General features: G+C 40.1%; 1 protein-coding gene across 1 annotated transcript in view; it reads left to right on the forward strand.

The window, feature by feature from the left end:
- Positions 1–675: 675 nt before the first annotated feature.
- The window catches only part of HELB (DNA helicase B), a 41454-nt gene continuing 24608 nt past the window's right edge, over positions 676–17521 (forward strand). The window contains exons 1-5 of the mRNA XM_049782790.1: positions 676–865; positions 4273–4683; positions 7223–7392; positions 9207–10085; positions 17050–17233. Of these exons, the coding sequence (XP_049638747.1) occupies positions 676–865; positions 4273–4683; positions 7223–7392; positions 9207–10085; positions 17050–17233 (1834 nt within the window). The remainder of the gene's footprint in view (positions 866–4272; positions 4684–7222; positions 7393–9206; positions 10086–17049; positions 17234–17521) is intronic.

The raw sequence follows: 17521 nt of genomic DNA on the forward strand, positions 1-17521 counted from the left end.
AAGAAAGGAAAGAAAAGAAAAAAGGAAGGAAGGAAGGAAGAAAAGGAAGAATGAAAGGGGGAAAGAAGGAAAGAAGAAAGAAAGGAAGGAAAGGAATGATGGAAGGGAAGGAAGAAATAAAGACAAAATAAAGAAAAAGAAAGGAGAAAGAAAGGAGCAGGAAAGAAAGGAAAGTAAAAGAAAGAAAAAGAAAGGAGAAAGAAAAGAGAAAAGAGAAAAAATAAAAGAAAGAAAAAACGTAGAAAAGGAAAAGAAAAGTAGAAATAAAGAAAGAAAAAAGAAAAGAGGAAAAGAAAAAAGGAAAAGGAAAAGGAAAGAGAGAAAAAAGAAAAGAAAAGAAAAGAAAAGAAAAGAAAAGAAAAGAAAAGAAAAGAAAAGAAAAGAAAAGAAAAGAAGAAAAGAAAACTCACTGGAGCTTGTTCCAATTCCAAGTCCAGCAGCCCAAGAACGCTAGAGCACGAAGCCAGGACCCGGGGAATCCCTTCCAAGCCCCGCCCAAAGGCCCGTTAAGACCACGCCCCATTCCTACGTCACCACGTTCTTCTCCAATCCACGCTCGCGGGAGGCGGCCCTGCCGCCTGGGGGCGTTCCCGGAAGTGGATGTTTCCAATCCGGCCGCTCATTGGTCGATCATGGCCCGAAATTTACAAGAAGTTGCCCGGGGCGGGAGTGAGAATGGCGTGCAAGAGTCAGTCTTCGCGCCAGCTGCTGGGACCTTTGCTTCCACCCAAGGACGTGGAGGAGGAGGATATTGAGTATCTCAAGGAGGATGAAGAGGAGGAGGAGGACGACTCTGCGTTCGTGGACGCCGAGGAGCTCTGCAGCGGGGGAGTGGTAGCTGGCAGTCTACCTGGGCGCCTCCATGGTGAGCGAGCAAGGCCCCTTGCCATGCATGGGGGTGGAGGGTGGCGACTAGTGCCCTGTCCCAAGTAGGGCTCCACCACCGCTTGCAGACTCCTTGAAGTTGGCCTAGCTGTCTTGCTTAGGGTAAAATGTCAATAACAGAAGTAGTGATGAGCCCAAAATGCTGGCTCTTACCCTGGTGCCTTCCATGCATTATTTCATTGAATGCTTACCGCCGATCACATAGTTTTGCAGGCCAAAAAACTGGAGGTGGTGCTCAGGAGACCAGTGACCTAAGTGCTATGTTTATTTATTTACTTACTTTTGCAAAATCGACTTTTATTTTTTAATTTAAAAATGTTGAGGCAGGGAGATTGGAGAGGGAGAGACAGACAGACAGGCAGAGAGGCCTCAAGAGAGATTGTGGGTTTCTCCAAAGGTGGAGAGGGAGCCCCAGTACAAATTCCCAGCGTGCAAGTGTGAAAGTAGATAAGCATGGCAAGAGGGAAGATGTGGGCGGCCTGTGAGTTCTTGCACCTTGTGCATGGGATGGCAGCACACTATTTTGTTTATATTCGGTTAGGTTGTTATTTTCTTTTTTTTCTCTTTCCTTCCTTCCTTCCTTCCTTCCTTCCTTCCTTCCTTCCTTCCTTCCTTCCTTCCTTCCTTCCTTCCTTCCTTCCTTCCTTCTTTTCTTTCTTTCTTTCTTTCTTTCTTTCTTTCTTTCTTTCTTTCTTTCTTTCTTTCTTTCTTTCTTTCTTTCTTTCTTTCTTTCTTTCTTTCTTTCTTTTTTTTTTTTTTTTTGTTTTGTTTTTGGGCCACACCCAGCGGTGCTCAGGGGTTACTCCTGGCTCCAGGCTCAGAAATAGCTCCTGGCAGGCACGGGGGACCATATGGGACACCGGGATTCGAACTAACCACCTTTGGTCCTGGATTGGCTGCTTGCAAGGCAAATGCCGCTGTGCTATCTCTCCGGCCCAGGTTCTTATTTTTTTTTTTTTTTTTGGTTTTTGGGCCACACCCATTTGACGCTCAGGGGTTACTCCTGGCTATGCGCTCAGAAATCGCCCCTGGCTTGGGGGGACCATATGGGACGCCGGGGGATCGAACCGCGGTCCTTCCTTGGCTAGCGCTTGCAAGGCAGACACCTTACCTCCAGCGCCACCTACCCGGCCCCAAAAATAAGGACAGGTTTTTTTTTGTTTTGTTTTGTTTTTTGGCCAGGTTCTTATTTTCTAACCGCTCAACGCTTCAAGACTTTGTTATTCTGTTAGCTGTGATCTGTGTTTACTTGTGAGGTCTATAAATTAGGTCTGTGCAGATGCTGGTACTGACATTTAAGAATATTTTCATATTCTTTTTTTTTTTTTTTGGTTTTTGGGCCACACCTGGCATGCGTAGGGGTTACTCCTGGCTGTCTGCTCAGAAATAGCTCCTGGCAGGCACGGGGGACCATATGGGACACCGGGATTCGAACCAACCACCTTTGGTCCTGGATCGGCTGCTTGCAAGGCAAACGCCGCTGTGCTATCTCTCCGGGCCCATATTTTCATATTCTGACCAGTGCTTTTCAGGAGACCTTTCTGGGTTAGTGGTCTTATTTTAGATTTGCCCTGTCCATTATAGCAGTTTAGTAAGTTTAGTAGCCTCGTGTAGCTTTTGAAAACTTTGAATTGCAGCTAGTGTCACTGAACTTTAGTGTCACTGGTTTATTTTTATATTTTATTTAGCTTTTGTTTATTTGTTTTTGTTTTGGGGCATACCCGAGGATACCATATAGGATGCGGGGGATCAAACCTGGATCTTACTGGGGTTGGCCATGTGCAAGGCAAAGGCCCTACCACTGTGCTATTGCTCAGCCCCACTTTATTTAGTGTTTGGTTTTTGTTGTTGTTGTCTTGGTTTTTGGGCCACACCCGGTGATGCTCAGAGGGTACTCCTGGCTATGCGCTCAGAAATCACTCCTGGCTTGGAGAACCATTTGGGACACAGGGGGATTAATCCCAGTCTGTCCTAGGTTAGTACGTACAAGGCAATGCCCTACCGCTTGCGCCACAGCACCAGCCCTTTTATTTAGTTACTTACAATTTAGTTAGTCATGTAAGAAGACAGCAGAGACTCAGAAAATTTTCAAGTATTACCAGAAGGTATAGTCGTTTATTCCAGAAGTATTACTGGCAGACTCCTATGTTCCAAGCCAAGTGTCTGATGCTGGGATACTGGAGAGATAAAATAAAGAAATTGCTCTCTTGGGAGCTAGGAGTAGGTAGACATTTACTCCATAGGTTTAAAATAAAATGAATGTCTTAAACACAGAAATTATATTTTTTAGTGCTTAGAAGCAAGTAGTACCATGAAAGTCATGACAGTCAGGAAAAGCTCTTCGAAAAGCTGGGATCTATAGTAAATAGTGTCAACAGAAAGATAGCAAGCTCCCCTTAAGGCAGATGGAATTGTTAATTCAAAGGTCCTGTGATTGGATGAACCAAAATATTTTCAGAAATTTCAGAAATGTCAGTATTTACTGAGGTCAGATTAACTGAGAGAAGAGTGCTTTTAAAAGGAATTGTAGGGAGCTAGAGCAGTAGTACAGCCCATAGGTAGTCATACAGCAACAGTAGAGCCAGGAGTGATCCCTGAGCGAGGTGTAGCCCCCAAACTAAACCAACAAACACCCCCCCCAAAAAAAAAACCAACAAAACTAGAAGTAGACTTTTGCCATGTACCATGCTTACTTCTTAGACTACAAAGAGAAGAGATGTTTTGTTCTAGAGAATGTACAGTTCAGATAAACAGGACCTGCTAATTAGGCCAAGGGGATGGAGCTACATGGCATGGCATGTAGGAAGCCCATGCTACCTTTGGTCTCCCAAGCAACACTAGAAGTAGACAGAAAACAAAACAAAACAAAACAAAACAAAACATGGGCCAGAGCGGTGGCACAAGAGGTAAGGTGTTTGCCTTGCCCGAGATAGCCTAGGACAGACCCCGGTTCTATTCTCTGGCATCCCATACGGTCCCCCAAGCCAGGGGCGATTTCTGAGCACATAGCCAGGAGTAACCCCTGAACATCACCGGGTGTGGCCCAAAAACCAAACCAAACAAACAACCCCCCCCTAAAAACCAAAAAACTACACCCTAAAAATTCAGAAACAAAAGAACAAAAAACATTCAGTTCTATGTGAAATGTGTACAACTCAATAGACATCTTGGAGAGTAGGGTTCATTAGCCTTTTTACACTTGTGTACCAACACTTCTCCTATATTGTGGTCCCTGATAGTTATAACCAACACAGTAGAACAGTTTTTTAGTACCTGCAGGCTGACATGGGACTTATGATTAAAGACCACTGGTTAGAGAATGGTGGATTTGATGAAACAGTGTGAAAATGATTTAAAATATTTTAAATTAACTCTTTTCTTTCAAAGTTAAAATTATTGATGAAAACACTCAAGAGAATTGTGATGTATTTGGACGTTTTCCAATGACCAATCCTTGGTGGCGAGTGAAGGTTCACGTAAAACCTCTGGGAAAGAAGAACTATCAAACTCAAGGATTTCCATCTTACTTTTTACAGTATGATATGGCACCACCAAATCAAGAACACATCTGTTCCCTTTTTCTGAAGGATTGTAATGTCTCTGCTGAAAATAGAAATAAGTTCTCAGTATGGATAAATGAAGTCTCAAGTTACAAAAACCTCAACTTTGGAAATCTTAGGGAAACACTGAGAACATTCCAGAAGGAAATGGAAAGGAAGGAACAAAAGCAATCGAAACAGAGAAATCAGGAAGAATTACCCCTGGATTCTGAAATGAACTTTATGGTAGAAAACAAAAGTAAGTGATTCTTATCAACAAGTTTAAGTGAAATTGAGGTCATTAGTGATGGGTATTTTTTTTTTTTGAGATGCCAGATATGTCATTTTATTTTATTTTTTTTAATTAAATATATTTTTTATTTATGTAACATGATCATATTTGGGTTACAATCATAACCAGAACACCCCCCTTCACCAGTGCAACATTACCCCCTCCCCCCTTCCCATCCTCTGCCTGTTTTCGAGACAGGCATTCTACTACAGTAATTTGTTTTTAAGTTCAGTGAGTTGTATTTTTTTCCTTAAAGGATAAGAGTAAAAAAATATAGTAAAGGTGTGATAGTGGCAATTGCCAAAGTTTGCATAGGTCCAGAAAAATGGAGAAAATGGGAAAAAAAAATCCTTGACCTGATTACAAAAAGGCCTCACCCCAGAAGTGTATTGGCATAAGACAGACTCTGGGTTCCAGGCATACCAGTCTATCCAACTCCAGTCATTCTCAAGGTCCTGGTGAAACTTTTTCACACTTTAGCTATAGTTGGTATCAGACTTTTATATTTAAAGACTCTGGATTCTGTGCATTTCTTTCGTTGATGTCAGGCTGATGTGGAGCATCCTCTAGTTTCAGCATATCATTAAATGCAGAGTACTCTTTGGAGTCAGTCAATGCCAAAGCAGTGGTAAGTCTTCTCTGGTAGAGGCTTGGATCCTGGGAATGTTAAAGACAATTGTGGTTGTTTCCATAGTTCAGGTGTGTGGGCGACACCCATTCTTCTGAGGCCTGAGCCAAATCATTATGCCAATGTTCAGGGTAAAAGGCCTAATTACATTACCAAATTTGTGTTCAGTGATGGGTATTTTTAAAATACTGCTGTCATAGTGTCTTAGCAGAGTCTTCTTTTTGAAAATTGATTTGATCAGGGGCCAAGGAGATAGGAGAGGAGCCAGAGACCATGCTTTGCTTGTGAAGTACCTTGGCTTACTCCCCAGGGCCATATTCCTGCCCCCCCCTCTCCAGCACCATTGAGTATGTACTTGAGTCTCCTGAGCACTGCCATAGGCACATGCTCTGGCTCTACCATTGAACTATGTGGAGGGCGAAGTATTGCTGGGAGTGGCTTCTGGGTCCCCTGAGAATTCCTTGGAAGCTGCCTTTCCTTCATTCCTAAAATTGGTTTGGCAAAGTGCACTGATAGTCTATTTGGAGTATATCATTGGCATTCCACATTCCTCACCTGTAATATGGAGAGTTCAGATGAGATTGAATGAGATTTTTCTTTTGACTTTATTCAGGTCTTTCCAGTGCTAGACTGAGTTTCACTTTCCTTATTTCTTTTGTGTCTATGAAATTACTTTAAGTCATTAAGAAAAATTTAGTAGTCAACTGTTTTGTTAAAGAACTTAAAAGAGAATGGCAAGTATATGAGTAACTCTTTTGGAAACATTCCAGTCTAGATAGTTTAAAAAATAAGTTGTTGTTTTTTCTTTTTTTTTTCTTATTTTGGTTGTTGGGCCACACCCAGTGACGCTCAGGGGTTACTCCTGGCTATGCACTCAGAAATCGCTCCTGGCTTAGGGGACCATATTGGATGCCAGGGGATTCAACCGTGGTCTGTCCTAGGTTAGCTGCATGCAGAGCAAATGCCCTACCACTTGTGCCACCTCTCCGGCCCCAAATAAGGTTTTTTTATTTTGTTTGTTTGTTTGCTTAAGAAGCAGGAGTGTTTAGCAGGGAGTGGGAAAATGGGAGGGGGCAGCTCTGAGTTTCTCAGAGTGCTGCTCCTTATTTGTCTATTAACCCACAATTAGTAATGTCTCTGACCCCACAGACATCTGGGAAGAACTTCTTCTCAGCCCCCATGTCTTCAAGCTCATCCACATTAAATTTAGTAAAGCCCCACTTAGAAATGTGGATCTTCTGGTGACCAGTGAACTTGAACTTGGCTTTTGTCAGATCCTTGTCAAATCCTCACTCTTATACTTTTAAAATGGGCTTATTTTCTAGACTTTGATTTATATAGAATATTTCATTTATTTTCTCAAATACATTTGACTGTGTATTTACTGAATTCCATGACAAAAGAATCATGACTGTAGTCAGGTGGTTTTTCAGAGTTAGTTTATAAATGAGTTCATTTTTAGGCATAACTTTGAATTTATATCATTGTGTCAGAAGTTGCATTCTGATTATATTGCAAGCCAAAGGCGATAAAAAACTAAGAAGTGGCCATCTAAGCATTTAAAGCACATGCATTTTGGTTATGTTAAAACCATATTACATTAACAAATGTGGTTTTGTTAAAGCCACATTATTATAAAAAGTAATTGCTCTAATATGAAATGATATATTTTTTGTTAGTTATGGTACTTCCTATAATCCTGAGGGGCCACATGTGGTGATGGAGTAGAACACTGACCCTAACCCTAACAGCCATCTTCCCAGGGTTCTGTGGACCAGTGGTGAATTTCTTGACCTGGTTGTGCTAAACGAGAAAGTCCATCAAACCTGTTCTGTATATTTCTTTATTTTGATTTGTTCTTTTTTTGCTATGTTGTAGTTCCATTTATGATTGTCATGACAGCTTTGCAGTTTCCCAAAATAATGGAATTCCTTCCAATTCTTCTGCCTCGACATTTTAAATGGCTCATAAGGTCAGGTTCTGAAGATGTGTTGGAAACCATAGAAGAGATTTTAACTACAAATCCATGGAAACTTGGATTTAGTAAAGTAAGTACAGCATTTGCTTAGCATTTAATGTTTTTGCATAAGGTGGCGTTTGACACTTTCAAAAGAAAAAAATTTATATGGATTCCAGTATTGATATATTTTACCTGCATGTTACAACTAAGTATAGATTTATAACTAATTCTTATGTAAAAAATATGCCTGATTTATAAAGGAAAAACAAAATAACAAAATGAAGGACTTCAAGGTTTTATAATAGATTTGTGTATTGTAATATGACTTTTTTTAAATATAATTTTTATTTTAATCATAGTGGACTACTTTTTAAAAAACTACATTTCTACTCATACCTATAATATAGATCCATGAAGACACAAATACAATTAGTTTGGCAAGTTCATATAACATTTTGTTGCTCTAGTACCCTTTCTCAACCCTATTCCTTTCCCTTTCCTGTTTGTTTGTTTGTTTTGGCTTTTAGTTTTTGGATTGCATCCAGTGGTGCTCAGTGGCCAATATAGTCTCTGTGCTCAGAAGAGACCCCAGGGGCTGGAGCGGTGGCAAAAGCTGTTGGGTATTTGTCTTGCAGGCATGCGCTAACTGTGGTTCTATCCCCCCAGAGTCCTATATGGTCCCCCAAGCCAGAAGTGATTGATTTCTGAGCGCATAACCAGGAGTAACCCCTGAGTATTACTGGGTGTGGCCCAAAAAGGCAAAAAAAAAAAAAAAAAAGAAGAAGAAGAAGAGCCCCTATAGCAGTGCTCAGGGTAGCATACATATACAGAGATCTCCTATTAAAGACTTCATATGAGGAGATTAAACTTAAACTTTTTAATGTACCAAGCATATGTCATTTATATACATTTTTACATATAGAAAGACTATATTTAAAATTTTTAATATATATCAAGCATATCTATCATATTAAACACTTGTATGTGGAGATAAATTCTGGAAGAAATACTAGATTTATTGAATGTGTTACTTTAAAAAATTAAGGAAAGATGGGGCCGGGCGGTGGCGCTGGAGGTAAGGTGCCTGCCTTGCCTGCGCTAGCCTAGGACGGACCGCGGTTCGATCCCCCGGCGTCCCATATGGTCCCCCAAGAAGCCAGGAGCGACTTCTGAGCGTATAGCCAGGAGTAACCCCTGAGCGTCACAGGGTGTGGCCCAAAAACCAAAAAAAAAAAAAAAAATAAGGAAAGGGTCTGGAGAGCATGGAGGTAGTCATCTGCATGCATTTGCTTACATGCAGAAGGTCATTGGTTTGAATCCTGGCATCCCATATGGTTCCCAAGCCTTCCAGGAGCAATATCTGAGCATAGAGCTAGAAGTAACCCCTGAGAGCTATTGGGTATGATCCCAAAACCAAAAAAAAAAAATTTTTTTTAAGGAAAATCGGGCCAGAATAATAGCACAGCAAGTAAGGCCTTTGCCTTGCACACAGATGACTGGTTTCCATCTCCAGCATCCCATATGGTTCCCAGTGCCTGCCACGATTAATTTCTGAGTGCTTACTCAGGAGCAACCCCTGAGCACTGCCAGGCGTGTCCCCAAAACAAAAACAAACAAACAAAAACTAAAGCAGAAGATTCCTTTTTTTTGGTGAGTGATAAACTTCATAGTGTTACTTAAACTCTTTAAAAATTATATGTGGATTCCTTTGATAATAATTTTAATTAAAATGAACTAGATAATTTGATCAAATAAGGAAAGTTAATAATGTATTTATTCTCAATAGTTTTTTCCTCCAAATTTCATTGAAATACATATCTTCTGGGACTTACACGTAGTAGTAACATATGTTTAGTTTAATGCTTATAGTGGTCAACATTTCCAGGTTTTTTTTTTTTAAAGCTAACCTACAAAGAGTTGAATCTTCTGCGATGTGAGGCCAGTTGGACGGCATTTAGTCAATGTGAATCTCTTCTTGCACTGATGACTGACTTGGAGAAGAATGCTTTAATAATATATTCTAAACTGAAGCAGCTCTGCCGAGAATATGGACACACATATGTGGAAGTAACTGATTTAACATCCCTATTGTCAGAATTCATGTTTTTCCCAGACGCTTGCCAATCTCTGAAGTTCATGAAGGATATTGGTGTAGTGACATATGAGAAAAGCTATGTCTTTCTTTCTGACTTATACCAAGCTGAAAAAGATATTGCCATTTCAATAGGAGATCTGATGACCAGACCTTCGTGGCATTTGCATATTGATGTTGAAAAGGTGCTTACTTCTATTCACCCCACAAAACCAGAGGATCCCATAAGCAATGACACATTGAATGAAAATCAACCTGATGAATCAAGATTGGAAGACTCTGTTCACATTCTGGACACACAGAACAGCCGAGACCATCTCTGGGATGACACGGAGAATAAAGTCACTGCTGAAATCAGTGAAGTACCACTGGATCGGGATCAGGTGACTGCATTGGAAATGATTTGTTCTAATGCTGTGACTGTCATAAGTGGCAAAGGTGGTTGTGGGAAGACCACAATCGTCAGCCATCTCTTTAAGCACATTGAGCAGCTGGAAGAAAGTGAAGTAGAAAAAGCTTGTAAAGATTTTGAGCAGGACCAGGACGTCCCAGAAGAATGGATGGACTTTACTGATGAAAACCTAATGAAGACAGAGAGGGCCATAGAAGTTTTACTTACAGCACCTACGGGCAAGGCGGCTGGTTTACTGAGACAGAAAACAGGTTTACATGCCTACACACTGTGCCAGGTAAAAACTATTTTTCTGTAGATAAGAACTAGGGGTAGTGGTGCAGGGATATTGCTCCTTTAGTGGTATGTGAGTAGCAGTAGCATTGTATGTCTAAAAGCGTATAAAATTACCAATATTGTAAATAATCTTTAATTATAAAGGAAAAGGAATATTGATCTTAAAGACAAGCTTCAGGTCTTTATGTTTTCCCCTCTGCCCCATTTTTACTGAGGTACTGTGACTTATTGTTAATAATAGTGTTATGCAGGGACTGGAGTGATAGCATAGTGGTAGGGTATTTGCCTTCCACGCAAATGACCCGGGAAGAACCTGGGATTGATTCCTGGTATCCCGTATGGTCTCCTGAACCTGCAAGGAGTGATTTCTGTATGAAGAGCCAGGAGTAACTCCTGAGCACTGCCAGGCGTGGCTCCCAAACCAAAAAAAACTTTTATGCATACTTAGACCCAGTACCACACCCATTTCCAGTGTCCAAAGAGCTTCATTCTTCTTCCCACTTCAGCAAATTCAGTTCTGTGTACTAACTCCAGTTTTGTTGCCTTTGACCATTTATTACTCCCCTTCTACGTGAAATAAGTTTCATCACAGAAAGGTCATTCATGATTTTTTTTTAAAAAGCACAGAGGGATATATATCTCAAGATATATAACAAACCCACAGCCAGTATACTCAGTGCTGCAAAATTGAAAGCCTTTGCTCTAATTTGAGGCACAAGGCAAGCATCTCCACTTTCACCACTCTTATATTATTCAATATAGTTTTGGAAGACTTTCCCATAGCAGTCAGACAAGAAGAAGAAATCAGAGATCCAAATTGGAAAAGAAGTTAAACTATCACTATTTGCGGATAATCTACATAGAAAAACCTAAAGACTACCAAATACTCTTAGGAATAATAAAGCAATATAGCAAGGTAGCAGCCTGCATGCACAGTTAACACAAAATTCTGTGGCATTTTTGTATGTACATCAGAACAACCCTTTTGATGTCAGATACAGACATCATGTATCATGCATCTGTATTTGTTTTTTGTTTTTGTTTTTTGGGCCATATCTGGCAGTACTCAGGAGTTACTACTGGCTCAGTATTCATAAAAAACTCCTGGCAGGCTCGGGGGACCATCTGGGATGCCGGGAATTAAACCTGTGTTGGCTGCATGCAAGGAAAATGCCCTACCTTCTGAGCTATCGCTCCAGTTTCTGCTTCTGTGTTTGTTACATCATCATGTATCATGCATCTGTATTACATTATATTCATCACCAGAAATCTTGCTTATATCCATTGTTATGCCGTTGATTCCTTTCCCCAAATTTCTTCCTTTCTGGTAACCATTATTTTATTCTTGTGGTCTTAGAGTTTATTTTTGCTTTGCTTATTTACTTGTTTTGTTTCTTTACAGCATATAAGTGAAATCATGAAAAATATCTTTCTCTGTAAGATATATACACCACACAAGAAGTCCGATCCCCTTTAAACCTATTTATGTCAGGTTTATCATTAAAAAAGAAAACTAAGTAGTATTCCTTTATGTGTGTCTGTGCATCTATAGATACCTATATCTCTATCTATATATCTTGAATCTTCTGGATCCATGGATGCAGAATAGATACATGGATGGCACTTGTTATTTTTACCTTAAGAGCCAAAGTGATAGCATAGCAGCAGGGCATTGGATAACTTTGCTGGTGGCTGATCTGGGTTTGATCCTATGTGCCCCCCTATGCCTGCCAGGAATAACCCCTGAGCATCACCTTGTGTGGTCCGAAACAAAAAGACAAAAGAAAAAAAAAATAAAACAACAACAACAAAAAAGTTTATTTCATCCTCATGACAATCTGTAGGTATTTATTGGATGTCTTCTGGATTCCTGACTCACTATCTACTTGTTTGGTCAGTTATCACTGGAAACCACTGGTCTATAAACTGTTACTGAGTTGCTGTGAGATCTTTGAGTAGGACTATGAGTAGTACCATTCTACCAGAAAATAAATCAGTATATTTCCCTCACTAAGAAAGTCTCTTTAGGAACGAAATGTCAGCTAAAATACATGTTTAGTGATGTAGTTTGTTTAGATTCTCACTTAGCTTTTCTTATTGAGACTAGTGACAAATGTGGAATTGCAGGTTATTATATTTTGAGCATTTATTATAGGAATTGGAAGAAAACTCCAACTTTGGGCCCGGAGAGATAGCACAGTGGCGTTTGCCTTGCAAGCAGCCGATCCAGGACCAAAGGTGGTTGGTTCGAATCTCGGTGTCCCATATGGTCCCCCGTGCCTGCCAGGAGCTATTTCTGAGCAGACAGCCAGGAGTAACCCCTGAGCACCACCGGGTCTGACCCAAAAACTAAAAAAAAAAAAGAAAAAAAAAAGAAAAGTCCAACTTTGTATTTTTAAAGTAAAAGTTTCATGAAAGTGAGGACTTTGATTTAGTTCTTTATCCCTTTATTGGTTTGTTTTTTTGTTTTTGGGCCACACCTAGTGGCCCTCAGGGGTTACTCCTGGCTCAGCACTCAGAAATCACTCCTGGCAGGCTCAGGGACCATAGTTGATGCCGGGAATCAAATTCAGGTCTGTCTTAGGTTGGCTGTGTGCAAGGCAAATGCCCTATCACTGTGCTTTTTCTCTGGCCCCAGTTCTTTATCTCTTCACTTAGAATAGTGCCTGGCAATTAGGAGTCACAAATTAAGATTTCCAAGTAAATTAATATGCTTGAAACGCTCACTTCGATTATATTAAAATCATGTATTTTTTTCATTTATGAGAAGTTGAGGAGGGTTTCCTAGCTCTAGTTTGCCATTTATAGTTCAAGGAACTTAGCTATGCAAAAGTTTCTGAAGAAATGTGATTGAATTGGAGTGCAAAGAACTGGGAGGCCCAGGTGTGGAGACTGACCTTTTATTTAGGAGAAAAGTCTTTCCAGAGTTTGAAGAGAATAGCCTTGATATGTTGTGAAGTTTTTTAGGTTAGTCCACTGATTGAAGTCAGTGTATAGTAAAATAATAGAAATTAAACTTTTTTGGACATTGTATTTTGAGATCATCTCATGAACTCTGATAAATCACTGACGTGGGCTTCAGTGATGTTCCCAGCTTTTTTTTTTTTTTTTTTTTTGATTTTTGGGCCACACCCATTTGACGCTCAGGGGTTACTCCTGGCTATGCACTCAGAAATCACCCCTGGCTTGGGGGGACCATATGGGATGCCGGGGGATCGAACCGCTGTCTGTCCTACGCTAGCGCTTGCAAGGCAGACACCTTACCTCTAGCGCCACTTTCCCCGGCCCCGATGTTCCCAGTTGTTTTTTTTGTTTGTTTGTTTTTTTGGTTTTTGGGCCACACCCGGTAACGCTCAGGGGTTACTCCTGGCTATGTGCTCAGAAGTTGCTCCTGGCTTGGGGGACCATATGGGACACCCGGGGATCGAACCGCGGTCCGTCCAAGGCCAGCGCAGGCAAGGCAGGCACCTTACCTTTAGCGCCACCGCCTGGCCCCGATGTTCCCAGTTTTTACAGAAAAAAATTTGAAGCTTGAAACTTGAAATTTAGGAGTGTTAAATGACTTACCCAAGAACCTAATTTAAGATATAGAACTAACACTTGATTTCAGGTTTGTTTTCCTTTTTGAAAAAGTCAGGTTTCTAACCTATATGACATTGGAGCTATTTCTCTTTCTTCATTTCTTACAGTATTAACTAAGAAACTTGAACTTGACTTACTAGGTTACTAAACAAAAGAGTGAAAGAAGTTAGTTTTAAGGAAAATGACATAACATCAAAGAGCCGTCAATTATCTTGGAAATTATTTTGCCATTTACCTTTGTCATAGAGCTGAATATAATCTTGAAGAAGTTCGTTCTTAAATTGTAGCTAATTGATAAAAGACTCTTCTCAAGAGTTTATGATGTTTTCTACTCCGCCATCAAGGCTGATTAAGCTGGATTGAATTAGCACAGGAGAGATCAAAGAAAGATCTCTAAATTTCATCTTATGATCCAACTCTAATCTGTTTTTATATTTAATAGCTGTGTGGCTTGCTGGTGAGAACATTTCTGAAACCACATTTAGACTCAGAAAGTGTAAGAGCACAGGAAAAGCATTAAGGTGGCATGCATACCCCTTATGGGTGAGGGTGGCCAAATAAAAATATGAATAATATTTTTAAAAATTTTATTGATTGATTTATTGATTGATTGGTTTGGGGGCCACACCCAGTTTCACTCAGGGGTTACTCCTGACTCTGCACTCATAAAATGCCCCTGGCAGGCTGGGGGACCATATTTAATTTTTTTGGGGGGGTTACACCCAGCAGTGCTCAGGGGTTACTTCTGGCTCTGGGCTCAGAAATCACCCCCAGCAGGCACGGAGGACCATATGGGATGCCGGGATTCGAACCACCATCCTTCTGCATATAAGGCAAACGCCCTACCTCCATGCTATTTCTCCGGTCCCTGGGGGACCATATTGGATGCCAGGAATCCAACTGGGTCCTTCCCTGGTCAGCCGCATGCAAGTCAAATGCCCTACCACTGTGCTATCTCTCTGGTCTCATTTTTTAATATAAGTATAAATGTTGCATCAAATGAACACATTTGTTTTGTTGTGACAAAGTCATTATTGATATGGAAATCAATTTAGCTTGGTATCTTGTATTTTATATTTGTTCATTTATTTATTTTTGGCTCTGGGTCACACTTAATAGTGCTCAGGACTTAACGATGACTGTTCAGGGATCACTTTTGGTGGGGCTCCAGGGATTATATAGGATGCTGTGGATCCAACCCTGATTGGGGTCACATGCAAGGCAAGTATCTGAATGGCTGGACTGTCTCTCTGGCCCCATGTCCTATAATTTATCTGGAATCCTATCTTGGACTAGTGTGCATGGATACTTAGCTGCAAGACTATTGGAGTAATCTCAGTGACATAAATGGAGCCAGCCTTGAGTTGGTTCATTAAAAACACAGTGGAAAGTCTGACGCATTTCTATGCTAACTTAGTTATTGGATATATTATATAAAGGAAATGGGCAATTCTAAATGTTCTCTTGGGAGACAAGACGATTGAGAGAAATGGAGGTTTGCGGAAGGGAATTGGTGCATTTGGGTAGAAAATATGAAGGATTTTTATTTAACAAGATGTTGAATCCAGTGGCAGTGGGAAAATTTATGATACATTTAAAACTGTGCAGACATATCTAAGTTAACTGAAGTATGGGTGTTCTCTGGGTGTAGTTTTATACATAATTTTCTCCATCTGTGCATACACATTTTATTATTTTAGCTTAGGTAACATGTTTACAATACTGTTAATATGGTTTTGATGGTTTTGATATACAGGTATCACACCTTACTATCGTCGAAGTGCCCAAGTCTCTCCACCTGTGACTAGTAACCTTATGCTTCTTCTGACGCACCTTTCCATTCTTCCTCCTTTGCTCTTCCCCATCTATATGTTTAAAGCAGTAAATACCATTCCTTCTTTTAAAAATGATTTTATTAGTTTTATTGTTCTTTTGATGGTGGGTGTTTTTGTTTTGTTTTTGTGTCATACCTGGTGGTGCTCAGGGATTACTCCTGGCTCTGCACTCAGAAATCGCTCCTGGCAGGCACAGGGAACCATATGAGATGCCTGAATTCGAACCACCATCCATCCTGGATTGGCTACCTGCAAGGCTAGTGCCCTACCGCTGTGCTATCTCTTCAGACCCTGATCGTGGATTTTAAATGTTTGGAAAAGAGTTGAGAAGACTAGAAAAGGAGCATTTGTATGTGGTTGGAAAGTAAACCCTTTATTTATAGAATGGAGTATTATAGGTGTGTGTGAGGAAGACAAGAGAAGTTTATTTGGGAATGAAAATGAATAAGGGAACTTTTTCTGGTCTGGCACCCTAGGAGACAATTTAAAGTTTTTATAGTGAAGTAGTGCTGAGTATGAGCATAAATTGAAACACTAACTACTCATTAGGAAGGACATTTTATTGATTTCTTCAAAAATTTTGCTTATTATAATTTGGGTCACTTGCTTATGATAGTGTTGACTTATAATTTTGTATGTATATGTACATATGTAGAGATATGTATATACATATATATGTATAGATACCTCACCTCTACCCCACTGAAGTGCCCGAGACCCACCCTTGACCAATGATGCCCTTATGGTATCCTAGGTCTTATTCCTAATACCCCCAGCACCTAATTCTCCTCCTTCCTTGGCATTCTCATTTTTGTAATCCAGGACAAGGGTTTTTCATCCTTTGGTACCTCTTCCTATATCTTTGTCTTGTTATTCTGAGTACCACAGATAAGTGAGAGCATCCAGTATTTTTCCTTCTCCCTTTGACTTCATTTAAGATGATATTCTCAAGTTCCATCCCTTTGGGGAAACTACATGATTTTATCTTTTCTTGTGGCTTCATAGTATTTTATTGTGTGTGTATATGTGAGTGTGTGTATGTGTATGTGTGTGTGTGTGTGTGTGTGTGGCACAACTTCTGTAACCATTTATCTGTCACTGGACATTTCTTGTAATTTTTATTTTGATCATATTGGCTTACATATCTTTCACAGTAGTATTTTAGGTACATATTAACATTGAATCAGGGGAATACCCATCAACAAATTTGTCCTCTCCCATCCCTGTTCCCTTCCTGCAACCCATATCCCCCACCATCACCCCCCGGGCTGCTAGAGTAGGTGGTCCCCTCTTTGGCTAGCTTACTATTAGTCACTGGACATTTTTATTGTTTCCATATCTTGGCTATGGCACTTGCACAGCAATGAACATAGATATGTTTTGTTGTTTTTTTTTTGAATCAGTATTTTTGTGTTTTCTACTTCACTTTTCTCCTGTTATAGCTCTACCTCCATCTACCCCTCCCCCATTTAAATGTCTGGATTAAAAATGCCTATGGTAAATTTTCTAGATATTATAACCTGATATTAGACATATCCTACTTTGTAGGTCAATTATAGTTTCTATTTATGGAAGACAAAAGTGGGGATCAAGGACAATAACAAGCCGTGGAAATTTGCTTCTGTTAGAGTTCTGGTTATGGATGAAGGGAGTTTGGTGTCTGTAAGAATCTTTAAATCAGTTTTGAATTTATTGTGTGAGCACTCCAAACTCTCCAAGCTTATTATCCTTGGTAAGTTAAAATATTGCTTTAACATATTTATTGCCTGGGAGGGTTCCTGAGTGCATGTGGCCTGCATCTCCCTTCTTTGGCTCTCTCTCCCCAAATTTGGAGAAGCTTGTGTTTCTCTTGCTTATCTTCACTCTCTCTTCCTCAATTATTTGGCTTCTAAAGTGGAAATATTGTTCTAAAGCAAAGTTTGAAAATATAGTGGCTAGCTGGTTTTTTTTTTTTTTTTTTTTTTTTTTTTTTGCCATTTTCCAGTTTTTATTTCCTCTCCATAAGATGACATATGCCATT

Source organism: Suncus etruscus, chromosome 11 (assembly GCF_024139225.1).
Source record: "Suncus etruscus isolate mSunEtr1 chromosome 11, mSunEtr1.pri.cur, whole genome shotgun sequence".
NCBI classification, from domain to species: Eukaryota; Metazoa; Chordata; class Mammalia; order Eulipotyphla; family Soricidae; genus Suncus; species Suncus etruscus.